Source organism: Schistocerca gregaria, chromosome 6 (genome assembly GCF_023897955.1).
Source record: "Schistocerca gregaria isolate iqSchGreg1 chromosome 6, iqSchGreg1.2, whole genome shotgun sequence".
NCBI lineage: Eukaryota > Metazoa > Arthropoda > Insecta > Orthoptera > Acrididae > Schistocerca > Schistocerca gregaria.
The window spans coordinates 551,589,168-551,609,941 of record NC_064925.1 but is presented as its reverse complement, the minus strand read 5'-3'; the positions used below and the strand labels follow the sequence as shown (position 1 = coordinate 551,609,941).

The window sequence follows — 20,774 nt, the reverse complement described above, 5'->3', positions numbered from 1 at the left end:
CCATCTGCTACACTGATATGAAAGGAAAGAAGGTCCATTTGCTTCTTCTTTGGGATAGACAGGTTGTCTGCATCTTGTCTGTATGCCAACCAACTTTGCACAATGGCAAAGTCAACAGCATGAAAAACCATACGGAAAGGCCATTTTAGAGATCTGATGAAAACTCTGTAGTAGTTTATCAATTGATTAAGTAGTTCCACACCATCCATTGCATGATTATATTTTCTCAATATTTCAGGTCTTTCTACTTTCACATATTTATTGTGTTTTTTGTCCCAACACTCAGCTTCATCCACTGAGCCATTACCAACAAAGTTTGAACACAATACAACTGGCCTATAATCTAACTAATTAAGTATGGTAATGTCATCAGCACTAGTGATTTCTTCTCAGTAACCTCTGGTTTGTTTCATTATTGTTTTATCGTCTTAAAAAGGCACATTCTTTCCAAATCTGTTTTGACAGACAGTACCTGCTGCATTGATGCCTTGAGATTTCAGAACTTGAAACAGATGATAATGTGAAAAGAAGTTGTCAAAGTATAATTTATGACCTTTACCTTTTGAGAGTGGAACAGAAAATTCTAAATCAACAGCAGGACCTAATCCAAGTTTTTTACAGTATGCGGTATTTAGTTCAGTTGTAGCACCTTGATACAAAAGGAAATCATGCACTATTCCACTCCCTTCACATGAAGACTTTGATTCCCCATGGACTTGGCTTCCCCTTGACATACTGCTTTGCAGAAAACTTCCCAGCGAAAGAAATAATTCCTTCACCAACACAAACATTCTCTTCTATAGAACATTCAGTTCACTGCAGCATTTTCGAATGGCTGAGTAAATTGGCCCGACTTTGTAAAATTTATCTTTATTTTCAGGTGGCTTTTCCAGATTGTTCACCAAGTGTAAATTTGTTCATAATTCTAAAAATATGTCTCTTGACATGTTTTCCCAAAACACATTTACATTCAGGCTTGTATCCCAATACATTCATAATCAAGGAAATTTCAAGGTGCCAGACAATATATGCAAACCAAATAGCATCTCTAGTGCTTGAGGAGTTGTCTGCTTGAATGAGGATTTGCCTCATTGTAATGCATAAATATGAGTGTGTGCTGCCATGCTTGTGAACAAATCATCTGGTATATATCTTTTGAAGTATTGCATTGGAGAACACGAGAGAGAGATTCATCAAAATTTGGAGCTTTGTATGTTTCTGCAATGGTACTTAGAGGCTTTCATTTCGAATTTATGGAATCTTTAGGTGTCACCATTATGTTGTCACACAAGTTATTCAATTCTGGGTTGTTTCCATTGCATAAAAAGTTCATTTCAGCATCAACAGCCTCTCCATCATCTTCATCTACAGATATGGTGTTTCTACACACATCATTCACGCCCACTTTATTTGCTCCAACACGTTTTACTATTTGTAGAGCTTGTCTTTCAATAAGTGGTACACTGTCATCCTCATCTCCACTCAAACTAATATCAGAAACGCCAGTATTTTCAATTATGTCCATAATCAAGTCTCAATCTTTCTCCACAGAAAGATATTCCTTATCCATATTTGTAAGTCAAAAGCCAGCAATATAAAATAAAACCATATGTACAGTTCTCTTATTCTCCTCCTTCCTGCTGGTACTGAAATTAATGGAAAAATTACCACACATAACTACCATAGCCATGCAAATATAGCTGAGACACATTTTAGGTTATTTCTCCTATTTTACACCATTAAGGACCTGTTGTACACAAATGTATACATTAATCTTACCTGATACATAACACACATATGAACTGAATGAAATTGCTGAAAATTCCACTGAAAGAATGCCTAATGTTTCCAAAAGAAGGAAACCACACAAAACATTCATAAACAAAACCCACAATGTGAGTATTATTGCAATAAAGTCAACACGTAATAGCTCCCCACAGAGAGACAACACTAGAGAGTATATTTTACTATGTGGTTCACAGACTGCTCACAAGAGAGCAGCACCTGCTGGAGCATGGCTAAAAGAAACATACACAAATGTGCGCAGTGGGTTTGGATGAACCTGACATTTCTTGTCAGCGAAATATTAGTGAAGAAACTTTATGTACACAATTGTGACCACCAGGTCTGAAAGGGTTAATATTTGTTTGGTCCATTCCATTTATAGATACAAAGCAATCAGCACAAAGAATGCTTTTTTCTGACAGCTTTTATAGTAGGAAGTTTGCTGGCAAAAAATATTTCTTTTGTTTAATTTATGCATTTATGGAAATTTAATCACTGAAAAATTTGCAAAATCTCACAAATGAAAACCTGAAGTTAGCTGCCACAGATGTCAGCAACAGCAATAAACCATAAACAGTAACAATCGGAAAGCGTACTCTGTACTGTCTTCCTCGCACAAGCAAGTTACAGTCGTCTAGTGTGCATGCATGGACGCATGGGAGTATAGAACTGCTTTCTGTTTCCGAGTGTGAATAATGTGTCTGAAAATTCTTAGTTCCAACCATTCTACTGCCAGATAGCTGTTAAGCTAAAACTTATCATTCATGGTGTAAGCTTATCCTTTATGGATGGTTTAGAACCTGTGACTGTTTATTCAATGTAAATACATAAAACTGCAACTGGTCACTTTTTAAAAATAGTTATTTATTCATTCCATGCTGTTTATGCACACATATAGTATAAAAGTGAGTGATGTGGTACCAAATGGCCATCAACAGCAGAAGCAGACAGGTGGATACTAAGAACAAAAGCTGCCCATAATGTTGCAGCAAGTACAAAACTAAATTTTGGATCCAAATCTACTAATAAACAATACTCATGGCTATGCATTAAAGCTTGTATCCCAATACATTCATAATCAAGGAAATTTCAAGGTGCCAGACAATATATGCAAACCAAATAGCATCTCTAGTGCTTGAGGAGTTGTCTGCTTGAATGAGGATTTGCCTCATTGTAATGCATAAATATGAGTGTGTGCTGCCATGCTTGTGAACAAATCATCTGGTATATGCATTGGCCATTGTAGCGCTGCGAAGTTTGAGGTTAACTATTGCACACTTGGTTTCTGCCTCAGTTTCCAAATCATTTTTAATCGGATCAATTTGGTTCTCAAGTTTAATTCTGTTTTCAGCACAAAATTTCCTGGCAGCTTTGACCTCACCTTAACACTGTTTTTCGGAAGCCCCACCCTCCTACTACAGTCATCACAAAGTTTCTTTCTCTCTCTAAACGTTAATATTAATTTCTCATTAGTATTCTGTTCCACTTTCTTTATCTTCTCAACCTTCTTATTTAATTCTGAGAGATTAGAGCTGAGTACCTAAATCTCCTTTTTAATTTATTTTTTCAGTTCGTCCTTTAAGCTAACCATGTCGATTCTAATGCTATCGGTTTTCTTTTTCACCATAGTAATGTCTTCTTTCATAGTATTTCCCACCCTACAGATTTCTTCTTTCATACTCATACTACTCATAATTTGTCTTAACATCGCTTCCATGTCTCCGTCTGCCATCAACTTTTGTCTTGATTTTCACTACTAGGTTCCTCCCCCTTTAGCCGTAATAATTTCATCCTCTTCAGTACTGTTTTCATCCATTTCACTCACCTCACCATAGACTGTATTTTTTATCATTTCGTCTACAATAAAACTTTCATCCCCATCATTCAAAGTTACATTCATGTCTGATTTATAACCACTATCATCTACTCATTCAATTAACTGAAACTACAAAAATATTCTCTCTTTTTAACAGTTTCTTCTACTACGAAGGTTAAGCTGAATCATTTGTTTAAATGATGGAATTAACAGATATAGCTATACAAACAATGCTTTTGACAAACCTGGTAATTACTTGGAATTAATTGAGAGCCGGCTTTGCTAACATTTTTTCGATTAGAACTAAATAAATACTTTAAGAATCCTAGTGATTCTTATTCCAAATGTTTATCATTTTTACAGAATTTATATTTGTTTGCAAGTCAGTAATAGAATCTAAGTTACAAAACAATTACCGATTTCACCCTATAAAAAAGATATTAACTAGGAATAGTCAAAATAAATTAGAAAATAAATTACATACACAAGCCTAAGGACAAAATTAGATCTGGTGCTATATTTCTTAATATTGAGGGCTAACCTTTCTCTATTATGGAAATGCAGGTTATACTCACATATGTTAATAGTAATGAGTCAAAAATGAAAAATGAGTTTTAAGGAGGCAGATGGCAAAACAAGAAGGGAATTAAAACAATCCCAGCTTGCTTCATCACACCATCCATTCCAGATGCATGTTCATAAATAAAACACACATCCAAACACCAGACTATACTAATTCATTACTTAAAAAAAGCTTTTATGGTAGCGATCGTCATTAGTCAATTCGGTAAATGCTTGTGTAACACATCACTTTACCAAAGTGATAAGTTACACTAATACTTTCTGTACCTGATCCACTGATGCAACAGTATGGTAGGTTTAGCATTTGCTTATAGCCAGGAACTAGAAGTAATAATCACACCTGAGTGCCCATGTCTACTAAGATTTTTATTGGTGTTCCCTTTATGTTGTCTTTTACAGTTACATTTGCCACCTCTGTCAATCCCTGGAGATTAATGAGAGAACCAATTTTAACAGCAGCTCGGAGTGTTACTTATGCCAGCTCATCTTCTACTTTAGGATTCGTGTCCTTCATTATCTCAATATCACCAAACCCTTTCATGGCCTCTCTTTAATCTATTTGATGAATAGACACAGTCGGCACTTGAGTGACTGCCCTTTACAGTGAAAGCAGTAGGGGGCTTGAGTCTTGTTGATAGTATACCCAGCTCACTTCCAGCACCTACAGTGTGTCTCAATAGGGAATACACAGTGGGAATCATTCCCGCAAGAGGAAGACAAGACAGAATGTGTAGCTTCTGCTCTCATTATTGCAGTGCAAATAGCCTCTTGTAAAGATGGGGTGCGGCCTCTTGTAAAGACAGGGATGAAGCTGCCTCTATTTCCCTGTCAGTTTTTGGATATATCCTCTTGATGAACACAGCCACAGTTCTCACTTTTGTCTGATGCCAGGACACAAGTAGGACATCAAACCAATCGAATGTGACCAGCAAACGCTCAAAATCTTCCCTGAACCACACATAGAGGGGGGAAAGTTTGACACAGTATAAAATTCATACCATTTTGTCAGTATCGGTCACATGCAATGCATCAAAGCTACTGGCATTACACAGTAATTCAACTGAATCTACATAGGATCTTGTGTCTCCAGTCAAATTTAAATGCACAATATTCAACTGAAAACTGTCAAGCCGAGGACATATCTGGCCTACATCATGCACTTTTTGAAAGAATGTTGTGACATTTTCTGATGTCTTCCTGAGAACGCAGGCACGAAGTTAAGGATACATGATACTTTTATGGCTCAATATTATATAAAAATCAATACCTGTTTCTTTCAGGCACTGTTTATAATGTATATGTTTTACATATTTTTTGTTGATATCAGGTAATGCAGCATATTTTCTAAACAAATCAAAAGTGTTTTGAATATTTTTGAACCTGCTTAGGGTTATCAAAAAAAATTACAAAGAAATTGATGCATTTTTTTTCCAAAATGCTTCCTCAAATAGAGGTACCATTTAATCCAATGTTACACATTTGAAGGTGACCAAATTTTTCCAGGTATGCATGACATGATGGCTGAGGTACTAGACCTATTTGAAGAGCAAATATAGCTTCATGCACCTGTTGTCTGTCACACACAAATAATTGATCTTCCATATTAGAGCCACATTTTATGTATACATTTCTTAGGACTTCCAATCTTCCTATCACTCCATCATTGAAACATATCACTGTACCTAGTCTACGAACTTGTAATATATTTATGCCTACAAAAACATTCTTGGTTAATCTTTCTCATATGCTATCGTTGAAACTTTCATTTGTATTCTGGGTGCCACCATGAAGAAATTTTTTTAAGCAAAACAGGGTCACTCAGGTCTCTAAACATTGGTTTTATTTCATTCATAAAAGGCTATGAAAGAGAATGTTTATCATGGTATATTTGACCACTTTATTTTGCTTTTTGGTAACCACACCAATAATCTGTTCCTTTAGGGCAAAGTCATTGAGCAGGGTGGTCATATGTTGCCATCCTAAGAAAGTAGGTGGCCCGTACAGCTTTTCTCATTGCTTGAACATCATTCAGAGGTGCAGTTCATCTAATGGCCAGTCCATAATAATTCTGAAGAAGGTCCGTTTCAGTTTCTGTCAATCTGTCTCGGCCAGACAGAAATTTCCCATCAGATAATAGCAACTTTCATTTCTCCTAATAGTTTCCTCAATCTAGCACCCATCCTCTTTTTGCACATGTCCACAACACTCCAGTTTTGTTACCAAGGTATCACCATAAACATTGCACTCATTAATTTTATTGAAAGCTTTAGAGTCCCCATTGTCAAGGTACTTTGTATATCTAACGTTATAAAAGGGCACCAACCTCTGAAATATTTTTAGAGCTCCATCACACTCCATACCTCCACCGTAACCATCATAATTCTTAGAACACTGATGTTCAATGTCCTTCAGTGTTATCATGGCAAGTGTGTCAGTACTTAGATGAGCACTCAACATCATCAGCTTTTCCATTCTCCAGGCAAGTAGCTCTTACAGCACCATTCAAGGAATGATGTCCTCGATGTTGCCACGTCCCATCAAGTGCAGCAGCAATGTCCCTGGTTCCACTAATATTTATAGTTTCTTCTACTGCTTTAGACACAACCATCAAGCCACCAAAAAGTATTTTTATCCACTTGCTGAATCTACTGGGAGGAGGAGGAAGGTCCACTAAACCACAAAACAATTGAGCATCCTTTTTCCCTTTGTCTACAGCATGCATTTCATACACTAGCTTCAAATTCATATCGTATGGATTATGCACAATGTTCGAAGTCATTTTCAAGGTAGATTTATTGCAGGATCTACACGGAACAACTAATTTCGACACTAAACCCTTCCTGCTACTTTGTTGTTCAGTTGTTTGCAGACAGCCTACACCATCACATTGTTTACATTTTGCCACTTCCTTTATCAAAGAAGATAGGATGCCCGCATCAACAACAAATAATTCACTACAAACAGCGTCATTGTTAACACGAAAATTTGAAGGCCCAGGAGGCATGCCATGTGAGTGTTTCTTCCCTGAAGAACTGATACATAGGCTACATTCAACAGTGTGGCTTGCTTTGTTGCTGAACTGGTTACCATGGAATTTCCTTTTATTGAATTTTGTGGCATAGTTCATATATATTGCACACTAAAGGATATGTACTTCTCCAAACACATGTACCACTTGGGCAACAAACATTCCTTAACATGTGAACAAACTGCTTCAGCAAAACAAAAGTAAATACTAGCAAAGAGATAATCATTTACAGGCATTAGAAACCTTCACTGTTACCAACATATACAATGTATCATATGTATAATTGCAGGAAACAGAAAGTTCACAGTCCTTTTCGAAATAAAATTGGTTTCTGTAACAGAACTAAAGGGGGTGTGGCGGTATGCATGACCATAACTTTAAAATTTGGTATATATAGGTCACTTTTGATTTGAAACCCATATAATTAGGAAAAACTACAGAATACAATAAAGTCATGAAAGAATTTCGGTTTTTCCACCATTTATAAGTACCCTGTACCCTTAACAGTGGGGAAACTGTGTTTTACACTACACTGTGATAGAAGAGGAGAAATTACTGTTTGTCATACTGCACTGTGATAGAAGAGGAGAAGTTCCAATGTGTGAAAGGGAATCATCGAGAGTTGCCTGAATCAGATGGCAGCATTCATTTTGTTTGCAGCTGTTCCTGCAATTCAAGGTTTTTAATGGTAACGGTCAATATCTAATCCCTTACAATTGTTGTCTCAATGGCAGTGGACTAGTGATACAGTGACATGTCAACAGATTGTGGTAGCTAGGTGGCAACCTCATGGCAGCAGCAAGGTGCAAGGCTTCAACTCATAATGGGTAGGGATTGGTTGTTGTGTGCAACAGTACAGATTTCTCTCTCTCTCTCTCTCTCTCTCTCTCTCTCTCTCTCTCTCTCTCTCTCTCTCTCAGCCCATGTAGCTTCAGACTGACTGTCATGGGGGAGGGGGGGGGGCTGGTCAAATTGGTGAGGATGTGTGCATTTAAAAGGATTTTTTCCAATGAAAGAGTTGGTTAAAGATGGAAACTTCAGTGTATCCTCTACTCGGGAAACATATGGGTGTGCCTAGGTTGGTCTGTGAGACCTTTATCCAGTCATGGCTATCATGATAAGATGTTAATTTCAGTGTTGGAATAATGTTCTAAGAAAAGATATAGGAGATGATTCACATAATTGTCAGCTGGGAGCTGGTGCTTGGAGCTGACATGCTTTGGCAGTGCTCAGCAGTCGACATTTGACTTCTCTTCCATGCTTCCTGTTGGCATAGTGGGCACGTAGTCAGCAGATCACTTTCCACAGGAACAAACAACCTCTACTGAAGCTATGATCCTACTTAACATGTAATTATCTACAGACAAAATAATAGGTGCTGCCAGTGATTTATGGGATTTGAATATTTCAGATTAATTCCTATAGCAGAAAATCAATTTACTTACTGACCATAGGCCCCCTACACATAAGGCATATGTGGACATCCTATCCTGACCAACAGTGAGCTATGGTTAAGAAGTTGACACCCATTAAGCACAATGTGTTGTGCTCAACAACAATCTGCATCAGGTTGTTGAATTGTCAGTTACATCAAAAAAGGCAGCCACAATGCAGGATGTGTAGGATATGTCATTGATACAGTAGGGATGGCCAGAGCACCTACAGAAAGGCATTGATACACAGCACAGAAGCTTCTTTAATTTATGGCATCCCTTCACTGCTGCAGACACTTATTACTACAAACAACAGAAGAAGAAGAAGAAGAAGAAGGGGAAGAAGAAGAAGAAGAAGAAGAGTGCAAGGGAACCATACTGTTATTTTATCCCATCATAAAAAACTTGCTATATTATTTAATTTGTGGTAACAATTGAAGTAAAGCCTACTCCAACTAGCCTGTTTTAGCAACTTTTGGAGTGCCGTTGTTCCTCTACTAACTAGATTTTCTTCCAAAATGTTGGACTCCACTCATTGTATGCGAGAAGCAAGCCTATCTTGTACACACACACACACACACACACACACACACACACACACTCACTCACACTCACACTGCACACATTTCCTCTCAGTTGTTCTACACAATAATGTATTCAAATAACATGTCACAGTATTAAAATAACAAATAAATAAAGATTAGTGATGTAAATTGTAATGAGCTCTCATGAATGTGTAGACAAATGAGTGTCGAGGTGGTGATGCAAATATTTAACTAAATAATGCTAAATAAGCAGCTAAAATGTACATAACCCTCTGCAGTGTTTTCTTGTGATAGCAGACAACTGAGAAATAATTCAGTTATACATTCAATATCTGGTATGACAAAACTACTTGATATGTATTAAGTGCATTTATTTTGTTTAAAATACATTGCGATTCTGTGCAGTAGAATGGTTTTTTTCAAATGCTGTTGCAACATTGTCAGTCACATACTTAAGACTGCAAACTCATTTGAACATCAGATAAAAACGTAGACCAAACAGTTGATACCAATGAATCTGCAGAATCTTGGGTAATATTTACATTTTTTTGCGGACGGGGGATGACATAACATCAAAAAGAACATCATGCTGTTTGCCACTGTCAGTTTCTGTGGGCTAGAAGGCATCATGTTATCTTTTCATCCTCTGTAGCTCACTGGATTAATCCTCTCTGAGGTAGTCATGTAATGTGACTACTGTAATTCTGCCACCATACTGGGTTACCAGAATTCATGGAACTCTTAAAATAAGGTACCTGCTCAGAGATAACAAACTTTCCTTCTGAAATGAGGATAGTTACACCACTGATCTGAACAAATCTATTCTGAGTTTTTTGGTACCTTTAAGTGCATTATTCACTTCCTTTCCCTACACTTGGTGTTCACAGCCATCTGACTTTGTTGAGGGAAACCACTTTCTGTATAGGCTGAAACTTTGGCAGATGAAAACTATATACCAGATCAGGACTTGAACCTGAGACCTTTCCCTTTCGCAGGCTAGTACTGTACCGATAGAGCTAGCCAAGCATGTCTCTGTAGTCTCTCATTTTATTTCAAATAGTTACTTCACATGATGAGCCTGTTTTGATACCTTGTTTATTTTTGCATGTACACAGTCGTGCACTCCTGCACAGTTCCATAACAAATCATATCTAATGTCAAGTATTGGCCAGCCATTCTGTCTCCTATTAATTTTATAAATTTCTCAAGTGAGTTTTCCTTTGGTATATCTACAGCCTAGCTACAGGATCAAATATGTAGCATATCTCACACTCGTGTGACTCTCAACAAGCCACCACATCCTTTCGACTACCGGTATATTGGTGCATATAATGGAACACACTCCTATGCTGCACTGTGCATTGAGTACTATGGTGTGTGTGATGAGTGGTGGCTTCTTGGAAGACACACGTGTCTGGAATGTGGTATATGTTACTGATAATAACAGTTCAGATGTTAAGGTATTATGCAGGATTTTATGCTCTTGAAAATGAGAAGGTTATTATGGACAAATGTGAGAAATTATTGTTTATTCAAATCAAGTATCAGCTTGAAAATGGTTTCATTGAATATCGTACATTGTTCTTCCCAAGTCAGTTGTGTACAGATGTCGGTAGGGCACTTCATGGAATTAACGTAATAATATTATTTTCAGAGATCCTCCCAGCTGGAAAATTGCATTAAATAAGTACCAAACACATGAAATTACTGTCTACAAGATTTTTTTTCTCAGTGTGTTTGGTTTCCTTGCATGTTACTTTTGGGGCTGTAAAATATGTAACTCAAAATTCGGTGTGCACATCTTTTATTTGATGTTCACAGGATTTCTAATTACATATGCTTACCCATAACTTATTGTTTTGATTTTTTATAGAGTGCAGTCTAAACTGAAATTACTCTGTCTTGTTCTACAGTGTACTCTCTATTAATGTTTTCAGTATCCAGGATCACTTTTACAAGGAAAATACCAAGTAATTGGTGTTAGAGATCTTACAACTGGTTATGATTCCTCACAACCAGATAAGAAAGCTCTGCTGCCTACATCAAAATCTAGTCAGATGCTGACTTTCACATTTAAGAATGGACTAGTTGCTACCCTGCGTACTAGTGGTACTGAACCAAAACTCAAATACTACACAGAGCTCTGTGCGTCACCAACTGAACAGTAAGTTAATATTGAATAAACCACTTTCCTTTTGCAAAATTTGTTGTTTTGTGAAAATATGCTTTGTCTTGTCATTAAAAATTGTTTGGCATGGCAGACTCATCATCAGTCAGTCATGAATTTTGTGGTAATTTTAAAAAAGTAACATACTACTTCTCTTTCTCCATCCCTATTTTTATTTATTTTTTAAAGTAAATAAAAAGTTTTTCCCCCATCAGACAATACACTGTAGTTTTCTATATCAAAAGAATGTCTATTTCATATTTATATTAGCAAAAACGTGTTTGAGTATAGGCTTAGAATTTTTTTATGAAATAAATTTACCATAACAATGTGACAAATGATGTGAGTGTCCTCCTGTGAAGCATTAGAAGTCTGTGGAATTGTGGGCCTCAAAACACCACACTGGGCTTCACCATCAGTAACTTACAAGCAGAAATGCAAATTTCATCTCCAAACTAAGTGAAGGTACGGCTCTGATGGAAGAATATCTGTACTCCTTTGATGGAAGAATATCAACATGTGAATACGGAATGGACTAAAAATAAGGGATATGCAGCCTGAAAAATGAGTGATGGGAAGAAATTGAAGAATGTCAGCACAGAAAACAACATGATAAATTGAGAAAGATAATTAAGTACGAAATGCCAATGCAAAAAAGAAGGCAGATTAATGTGCCCTAGGGCATTAGTTGAAGTTTGGTACTTTGCCACTTGGTAGTGCCAGTTATCATGTTAGATCATGGTTTGAAAAGTGTGTACAGCTAGTTAGGCTATAAGAAAACCACAGTTAAAACATATACTTCACTTTATTAATATCATGACTCCATTGTAGGACTACTCACAACAAAAAGTTCGTAAGTAGAATGTGCCTTGTTGCCTCCAAACCCTGATGTTTGCACCATAATTGCAGTATGAGAAGTTGTTGCCCACCAAAATGCAATAAATCTACATTTTCACACATTTTGACTTTCTGAGATTAATAATAATTTTCTTAGTTGTGAAGTCTCAGTTCTTCTTAATTAAATACAGTTAGTGTATTCTACTTGTAGGGCAAATCCTCTACTGTGTGTGGCACATGGGGTCATTCCATGTCAAATCAACACACCTATTTTACCTCACCATTTTAGATTTTGCTAAAATTTAGTATACTTATAGTGGATGCTGAGACTAAGAAAAATTCCAAATTTCAATTTTTTACCTCAAACCATTCCTGAAATATGGCCACGTAAAAAAGGTGTGAATGAACTTTTTTTAAATTGCTCTAGGAGCTGCTCTAATTGAGCTAGAGAGCTGGGAAAGGTGTCATTTTGCATGCTCTTTCCAGGGATATACAACAAAACATAGCTTATAAATAATAACATTTTTCAAAATACTAATTAATATTTTGATACTGAAAGGTAATTAAGAAAAGTATTAGAAATATCAAAACATCACCTTATTAAAACAAAACTAATCAACATATTTTATAATTTATTGCTTATTTTAATTTCATACAACTTAACTAATGGCGTATTAACTGATAAAACAAAAATGTTTGAGCATTTATCTACAAACTGAAATAAAGTATGAAAAAGTACAAGTATTTACATGATAGTTCTGGTCCATGATTGGAATGAAACTATTAAAAAAAATTAAATACATAATGTTTGTTGTTGAGTAACAGGTATTTATACATAGCTAAATTGAACACAATAGCTACTAACATTAATTTTGTAACAACTTTCTGTAAAATATACATTAACACTAACCTGAGGCAAAAATTAAGTTTTGAGTTGAAAGCAGTTTCCCAATAAATTGTCTTGGAACTTCGCAGATTACATTTCAATAAAGCTTAATGGGTTTGGTGTACATCACTTTCATTAAGAATGTATGTTCTCCCTGTTGAAGTAAATGGATTTACTTTTGTGAGAACATCCACACTGATACCCACAGGACATCTGCATGTGCAGGATAGGAAAATGACTTAGCTGGTCCACATAGATGAAGAAAAGTTATTTTCACTTCATCTGGTTCTCTCTCTCTCTCTCTCTCTCTCTCTCTCTCTCTCTCTCTTTCACTTTTCCCCTCTTATAAAATGTAGCCAAGCCACCAGTTTCTGTCATATACAGTGGTGATATTGCCTGATACATCTTGTAGCTTCAGTTTGTCTGGTGATGTAGTTACTTCCCTCTCCCAACTCTGCATAATACCTGAAAAAGTATTTGACTATTAATTTTGATGTTGTGTTCGGAATGAAACTGTGAACTGTGTTCATTTGATTGTCAGTGCCGGCTTTTTAATAATATTTCTGAAGCAGCATAGTCTTCTTGAGTGGAATACGCAAAATCGACATTTGTGATATTACCTACTGCCCACTCAAATAGATCTTGTGGTGTTTGGATCTGATTTTGGTGTGGTCTTTGCAAACTTGCACGAGCTGCCAGTCTCTTAACTGAACCCCCTATTCCATCACAAGGCCCTTTCCCATGTGCCGTAACTGAAAAGTGCCACTCAGCTTTTATGTCGAAGTCTTCCTCTTGAAGGCAAAGGTTCAGGAAGATTTTCTTATTTTTGTACTTAGCAGTATAATGGTCAGAACAATGGTATATCTTTTTTTGGAAGCTTTTGAAATTTACTTCAAACAATGGAAAATCCAGGATGGAATGTAACAATACGACAGAAGGAAAGTGGCTACTCGCAATATAGCGGAGATGGAGCCGTGATAGGCACAGTAAAAAGATTCACACAATCATAGCTTTCAGCCATTAAGGCCTTTGCCAGCACTAGACACACACACACACACACACACACACACACACACACACACACACACACACACACACACACACACACAATAGTGCAACATGCACACACGTCTGCAGTCTCTGAGAGCTGAAACTACACTGAAATTTATTTGTTAGATAAGAAATAAGCTCCTTTTGCAAGGTGTAAACTGCAACCGTATTGTGCTCCAGACAATCAGAAACAATGACAAAGCTCATATGCTCAATTTTGTCTTCGTGTTTGTAATATATAACAAAAGGATGAATGGTAATCTGTTGTCTTGTCCAGTGGTAACTCTGAGCTTCATCCTGTAGAACTATATTATAATTTTCCGAAAAATCACATATGACAAATTCAGATTCCATAAGGTTTTCTCTTGTGTGGTTAAGGAATGTTCACTGTTGCTTGGCAATTAAGTCATACCGAATCAAAGTAGACATCTTACTACAAAATAAATCTATGAATTCTTCAGTAGTTTGATGAGAAGAGTCTTGTAAAATTTTACGTATGACAGATTCTCTTGGGCAGTATTCACAGTTTCCCACGTTGCAATCAACTGATGATGGGTTGCAAAGCAGTTTTGCAATGCACTGCTTATAATTGTTTAAGCTGCTGTTTGTTACTGTATTTATTTTGGCATTTTCTATCATTAATTTTATGTTTTGGTGAGTTGTGCACACACAGACAGTGTGTGTGCCACTCGAGCCAGTAAATACATGATGTTTTGGTCTCAACTCAGCAGATTTAGAGAAACCTATTTTTACCTTAGGAAACTTGTCTTTAAAATATTTGTAAGCTTCTTTAAGGTTACACAAAATAAGTCTCTGGTATTTTTGTTTTACTTCCACTTGTTTCTGTAATTGTCACACAGTCTTTAATACCTGGTATTGCCCAGCTAACTTCATCATTTTCATAAAATGAATGTACAGTTTTGACAGTTCCTGTTGGTAAACACTTCCCTGGTTTTGGGTTTGGATCTTCCATGAATCCTTTCTCTTTCAAAATTTTTTTTGGACTGCTGAACAATGTAATTAGAAGCATTAAATTCCCTCATTATTTTCCTGACACTCCAGTTTTCAGGTAAACTTGCAAGAATCATTAGTTTTTTTGCTCTACTTATAGAATTATTAAAATTTGTTTTGAAATTTTGAAGAAAGGATTCATCAGTATCAGTATTTGACGAAGTTTCAGCAGCAACAAAAAGTTTACATGTCACTGATGAGGAGATTTTTTTCACTTTTGATTTGATGTAATGCATAGCTGTTCCTTTGTTCTGATCAATTAGGGACTCACCTAGTTATTGAAGTGATGTGTTAAGTGATTGTTCAATTACTGAAGTTGCAGTGAAGTCAGGGTCTTGGTCTGGGATGATTATCTCTGATCCAGAAGAATCTTCTTCAACACTTTTATCACTGATGGGCTCTGGTGTATTTTTCAATGTGGTTACATCTTTCCTACATTTATCACAAATCCTGCCACCACTAGGTATTTGTGAAAATAATTTGGGAAGCCATCCTGTGATATTTCTCAGTTTTTTTCTGTTTCTGATAAAATGATTTGACTTCTTCAGTGGATTACAACACTGCACTCTTACAGCACTGCACTTTTTACTTGGTTCCATATTGATACAAAAACCACTTATAAACTCTCCTTCAATTTATAGATTTACTTGTAAATGAACTATTAAATATACTAGATACAACCTGGTCAACACAGAGGTTAACAATTGATTTACACTAAAACCACAGTGCACAATAATGCTGCAGGCACATAAGCCTTAGAAGGTAACAGTTTTATATCAGCTCAACAATGGCTCCAGTCTCTGAATGATTTCACAGACATCATGCACTGTGCTTGTTTCAACTTGTTCACAGCTTGCTGCATAGATCGACAGTAACACAAGCAAGTGCAGCCTTCATACAGTGGCTAAAGTCTGCAATGAAGAAATATGCATTTTTGGACCAGAAGTATTAACATCAATAGTCTACTTACAAGTTTTTCACACCTTATTTAAATCTTATCTATAGGTCCCACACTCAAAATTTTGTTTTGCCCGTTAATAGACTGTAAGAAACTAAAAACAATAAGCAATCAATTAAAGAAAATGTTGTTTAGTTTTGTTTCAAGAAGGTGATATTTTGATATTTCTAGTACTTCTTTACTTACCTTTCAGTATATTTTAATGAAATTCCTGTTTGTTAAAGATCAGTTTGTTCAAACTACAGCTGTTAATGAAAAAACAAGAGTCTGGAATAATTTTTTTAACAATGAACCCATCATCATCCCACATTTATATTTTTCCATGTGATTTACAACAGTATGAAGTAGTTATGGAAATATTTTGAAAATTTTCAATTTCGTACTTTTAAAAAAATTAAATCAAAATATTAATTAGTATTTTGAAAAAGGTTATTAATTAGAAGCTATGTTTTGTTGTATATCACTGGAAAGAGCATGAAAAATGCTGAAAAATGACACTTTTCCCAGCTCTCAAGCTCAATTAGGGCAGCTCATAGGGCAGTTTTAAAAAAGTCCATTCACACAGTTGTGACCAGTTTTCTAAAAGTTTACATGACCATATTTCAGGAATGGTTTGAGGTAAAAAATTGGAGTTTGGTATTTTTCTTAGTTTCAGCACCCACTATAAGTATACCAACTTTCAGCAAAATCTAAGAGGGTGAGGTCAAATTTTTATTTAAAGTGTATTTTTTGATATGGATGCAATCATGATCACAGTGCCTATGGACTGGAACTTCTGGTAGTGAGCACTGACATGTGCAAATGAAATCTTCATGGTCTTTAAGGGTGCCACCTGGTGGGAGTTAAAGATATTAATGCAGTGTTATAACATGAAGGCTGGACAGAGGCAAATTGTTATGTGATTGATAACATGGTGGGAGAAACGTTGAAGAGAAGCCTAAAGCTTGACAAAGAGGGAACAGTTAGGCTTTTTAATTGCAACCATGGGCATCATTTGTTGGCTAAATGAGATTGGTATCACAAAATCGGATATGTGTATAAGTAATTGGGCTTCACTTTAACTTCTTCCTTCATAGCAAAAGGCACAGGCCTAATAAAGGGGAAAAAATGAGAGGCTATAATTATATGTGTGCTCCAAAATTTGTGCAAATCCCAGATTAGACTCAATATTCCTTACATGAAGCATCCGAATTGCTAAACGGAACCTTGTATTTTAAATCCAAAACCTGTAATGACTCACAGACCAAACAGTATCAGAAGCTACAAGTGAAAATACTACAGAAATGTTATAGGGTAACATTGACACGTACTTGATCTTTTAAAAGCTACAGGATGATTAATGTAAATCACCAGGTGATGTTTTAATTGCTTTCATAGGCAGTGAGCTGATATGCTGGTATGTTTCAGTATTATTTATGAATACAAGAAGCTCCAGTACCCACCTGAAAATCCACGGCCACTTTGTTGAGTAGATCATCAGTTTTAGTGGAGTTTTGATATCAATTGATGGCACTAGCCTGTTACTGTGCAATATGAAGTGACACTGTGGCAAAGGGTGGGCAGCTTTGACAGATAGTGACCACATGCCCAGATTTGTTGCAAGCAAAGCATGTAACATGGTGCTGTGGGCAGTTGTTCTGCCTGTGACTATTAACATAGTCATTGTTAGATTTCCTTGCTTTTGCTAAGCCTTGTGACATATCTGTAAGATTACTAATACTACTACAACTGCTGCTGCTGCTACAATTATTATACAGTATATATGAAATCATATTTTTGCTTGGGCCGACATTGAGAAGGAATTTGTAAATAAATCCTAATTTGCCACTTTGCACCTTAGTGTGGTGGTGTCACAAAATCTGCAGATGATATTGTCCAATCATCAGTTGACTTCAGGAAACAATGTTTCTCGGGTGCACTTTTACTACATCCAGGTCAACATAGGTGAATATTGTGCAGTTAACAAGTTGATGCCAATTGCATATGCAATTTCAGATATCTGAACTATTGAAGATTCTTGCCTAAGACCACTAGTGTGAACTAAAACAACATTATGAATTAGTCATTTGAATAAAGTCTTTCGTCAGTAGTGCAAAAATACCCATATCATGCAATACTTGTTGGAGGTGACTTTAACCTAGCGAGTATAGACTGGGATGTCTAAGGATTTGTTGTAGGAGGGAGGGGGGGTGGGGGTGGGGGCAAGCGGCGTGGCGGGGCGTACCTAGCTTGCTTGTATTTATCATGAATCTCTTGCCCATCACAAAGTTCCAAGGTTCTGGATTCATTACAGGGGGTACAGACAGACAGTCATGTGAAATACATTTGAGCGTGTTTCCTGAAAATTGCCTTGAGCAGCTAGCTTGGCAGCCCACATGCAATGGAAACATCTTAGATCTTGTAGCTAAATCAGTCAAGAAGGCTAGGAGAGTGTTTCTGCTGGATAGAACAGATGAGTTATTAGCATCTTATGTAGACAGTGAATAGACATCACTTATTTCCAATAAGATGGAGGTAGATGAAGTATGTATGTGCAAAGTTTAAGCAGATTGTAAATCAGGGTCTGTAGAGTTATGTGCCTAGTAAGTGGGTTAAGGGTGGAGAACAATCCACCATGGTCTAATAACAAAGTTCGGAAGATGTCGAGGAAGCAGAGGCTGTTGCACTCTCGGTTCAAAAGAGAATGCGCAAATGATGACAAGCAAAGGTTAGTAAAGATTTGTGCGTCTGTGAAAAGATCTATGTGCAAAGCATACGAATACTATCACTGCCACACCTTAGCAAAATATCTGGCAGTGGACGGGAGAAAATTCTGGTCATACGTAAAATTGCTAAGTGGTATAAGGCTTCCATTCCGTCCCTTGTTGACCAGTCTGGTGTGGCAGTTGAAGATAGCACATTTGACCATCAGACTAACTCCCAAATGGACAACATGGTAATAAGCATCCCTAGTGCAGAGAAACAGTGGGAAGATTTGAAAGCAAATAAATCACCAGATCCAGTACTCTTTGTACTCTATGGCATTGGCCCCTTTCGTAGCTTTCATTTATCATGAATCTTTCGCCTGGCGCAAAGTTCCAAGTGATGACTCCAATATATAAGAAGGATAAAAGACTGGACCTGCATAATTAGAGACCAATATCCCGAACTTCAGTTTCATGCAGAATCATTGAGCATATTCTCAGTTTGAATAGAAAGCATCTCTCGTGCGAACCTCAGCTTGCCCTTTTCTTACATGATATATTGCGAACTGTGGATGAAGGGCAACAGGCAGATTCCATATTTTTAGATTTCTGGAAAGCATTTGACATGGTTCCCCATTGCGGGCTATTAACAAAGGTACAAGCAAATGGAATGAATTCACAGATATGTGAGTGGCTCAAAGACTTCTTAAGTAATAGAACCCAGTATGTTGTCCTCGACGGCAGTTGTTCAACAAGCAAGGGTATTGTCAGGAGTTCCCCAGTGAAGTGTGATAGGACTACTATTGTTCTCTATATAAATGATTTAGCAGACAGGATGGAGAGCAATCTGTGGTTGTTTGCTGATGATGCTGTGGTGTACGGTAAGGGGACATAGTTGAGTGACTGTAGGAAGATACAAGACTACTTAGAGAAAACTTCTAGTTGGTGTGATGAACGGCAGCTAGCTCTAAATGTGGAAAAATGTAAGTTAATGTGCATGAAGAGGAAGAACAAACCTGTAATGTCTGGTCAGTTTTATTAGTGTCCTCCTTGACACCATCAAGTTGTTCAAATATCTGGGTGTAACATAGCAAAGTGGTATGAAATGGAACAAGCATGTGAGAAATGTGATAGGGAATCAGAATAGTCAACTTCAGTTTGTTGTTGTTGTTGTCTTCAGTCCTGAGACTGGTTTGATGCAGGTCTCCATGCTACTCTATCCTGTGCAAGCTTCTTCATCTCCCAGTACCTACTGCAACCTACATCCTTCTGAATCTGCTTAGTGTATTCATCTCTTGGTCTCCTTCTACGATTTTTACCCTCCACACTGCCCTCCAATACTAAATTGGTCATCCCTTGATGCCTCAGAACATGTCATACCAACCGATCCCTTCTTCTGGTCAAGTTGTGCCACAAACTTCTCTTGTCCCCAATCCTATTCAATACTTCCTCATTAGTTATGTGATCTACCCATCTAATCTTCAGCATTCTTCTGCAGCACCACATTTCGAAAGCTTCTATTCTCTTCTTGTGCAAACTATTTATCGTCCATGTTTCACTTCCATACTTGGCTACACTCCATACAAATACTTTCAGAAACGACTTCCTGACACTTAAATCTATACTCGATGTTAACAAATTGTTCTTCTTCAGAAACGCTTTCCTTGCCATTGCCAGTCTACATTTTATATCCTCTCTACTTCGACCATCATCAGTTATTTTGCTCCCCAAATAGCAAAACTCCTTTACTACTTTAAGAGTCTCATTTCCTAATCTAATTCCCTCAGCATCACCTGACTTAATTCGACTGCATTCCATTATTCTCATTTTGCTTTTGTTGATGTTCATCTTATATCCTCCTTTCAAGACACTGTCCATTCCGTTCAACTGCTGTTCCAAGTCCTTTGCTGTCTCTGACAGAATTACAATGTCATCGGCGAACCTCAACGTTTTTATTTCTTCTCCATGGATTTTAATACCTTCTCCAAATTT

The 20,774-nt window shown here is 36.9% G+C and overlaps 1 protein-coding gene across 1 annotated transcript in view; it reads left to right on the top strand.

Annotated features, from left to right (window-relative positions):
- The window catches only part of LOC126278986 (phosphopentomutase), a 140,423-nt gene that overhangs the window by 104,132 nt on the left and 15,517 nt on the right, over positions 1–20,774 (top strand). The window contains exon 10 of the mRNA XM_049979289.1: positions 11,127–11,353. Coding sequence (XP_049835246.1) covers positions 11,127–11,353 — 227 coding nt within the window. The remainder of the gene's footprint in view (positions 1–11,126; positions 11,354–20,774) is intronic.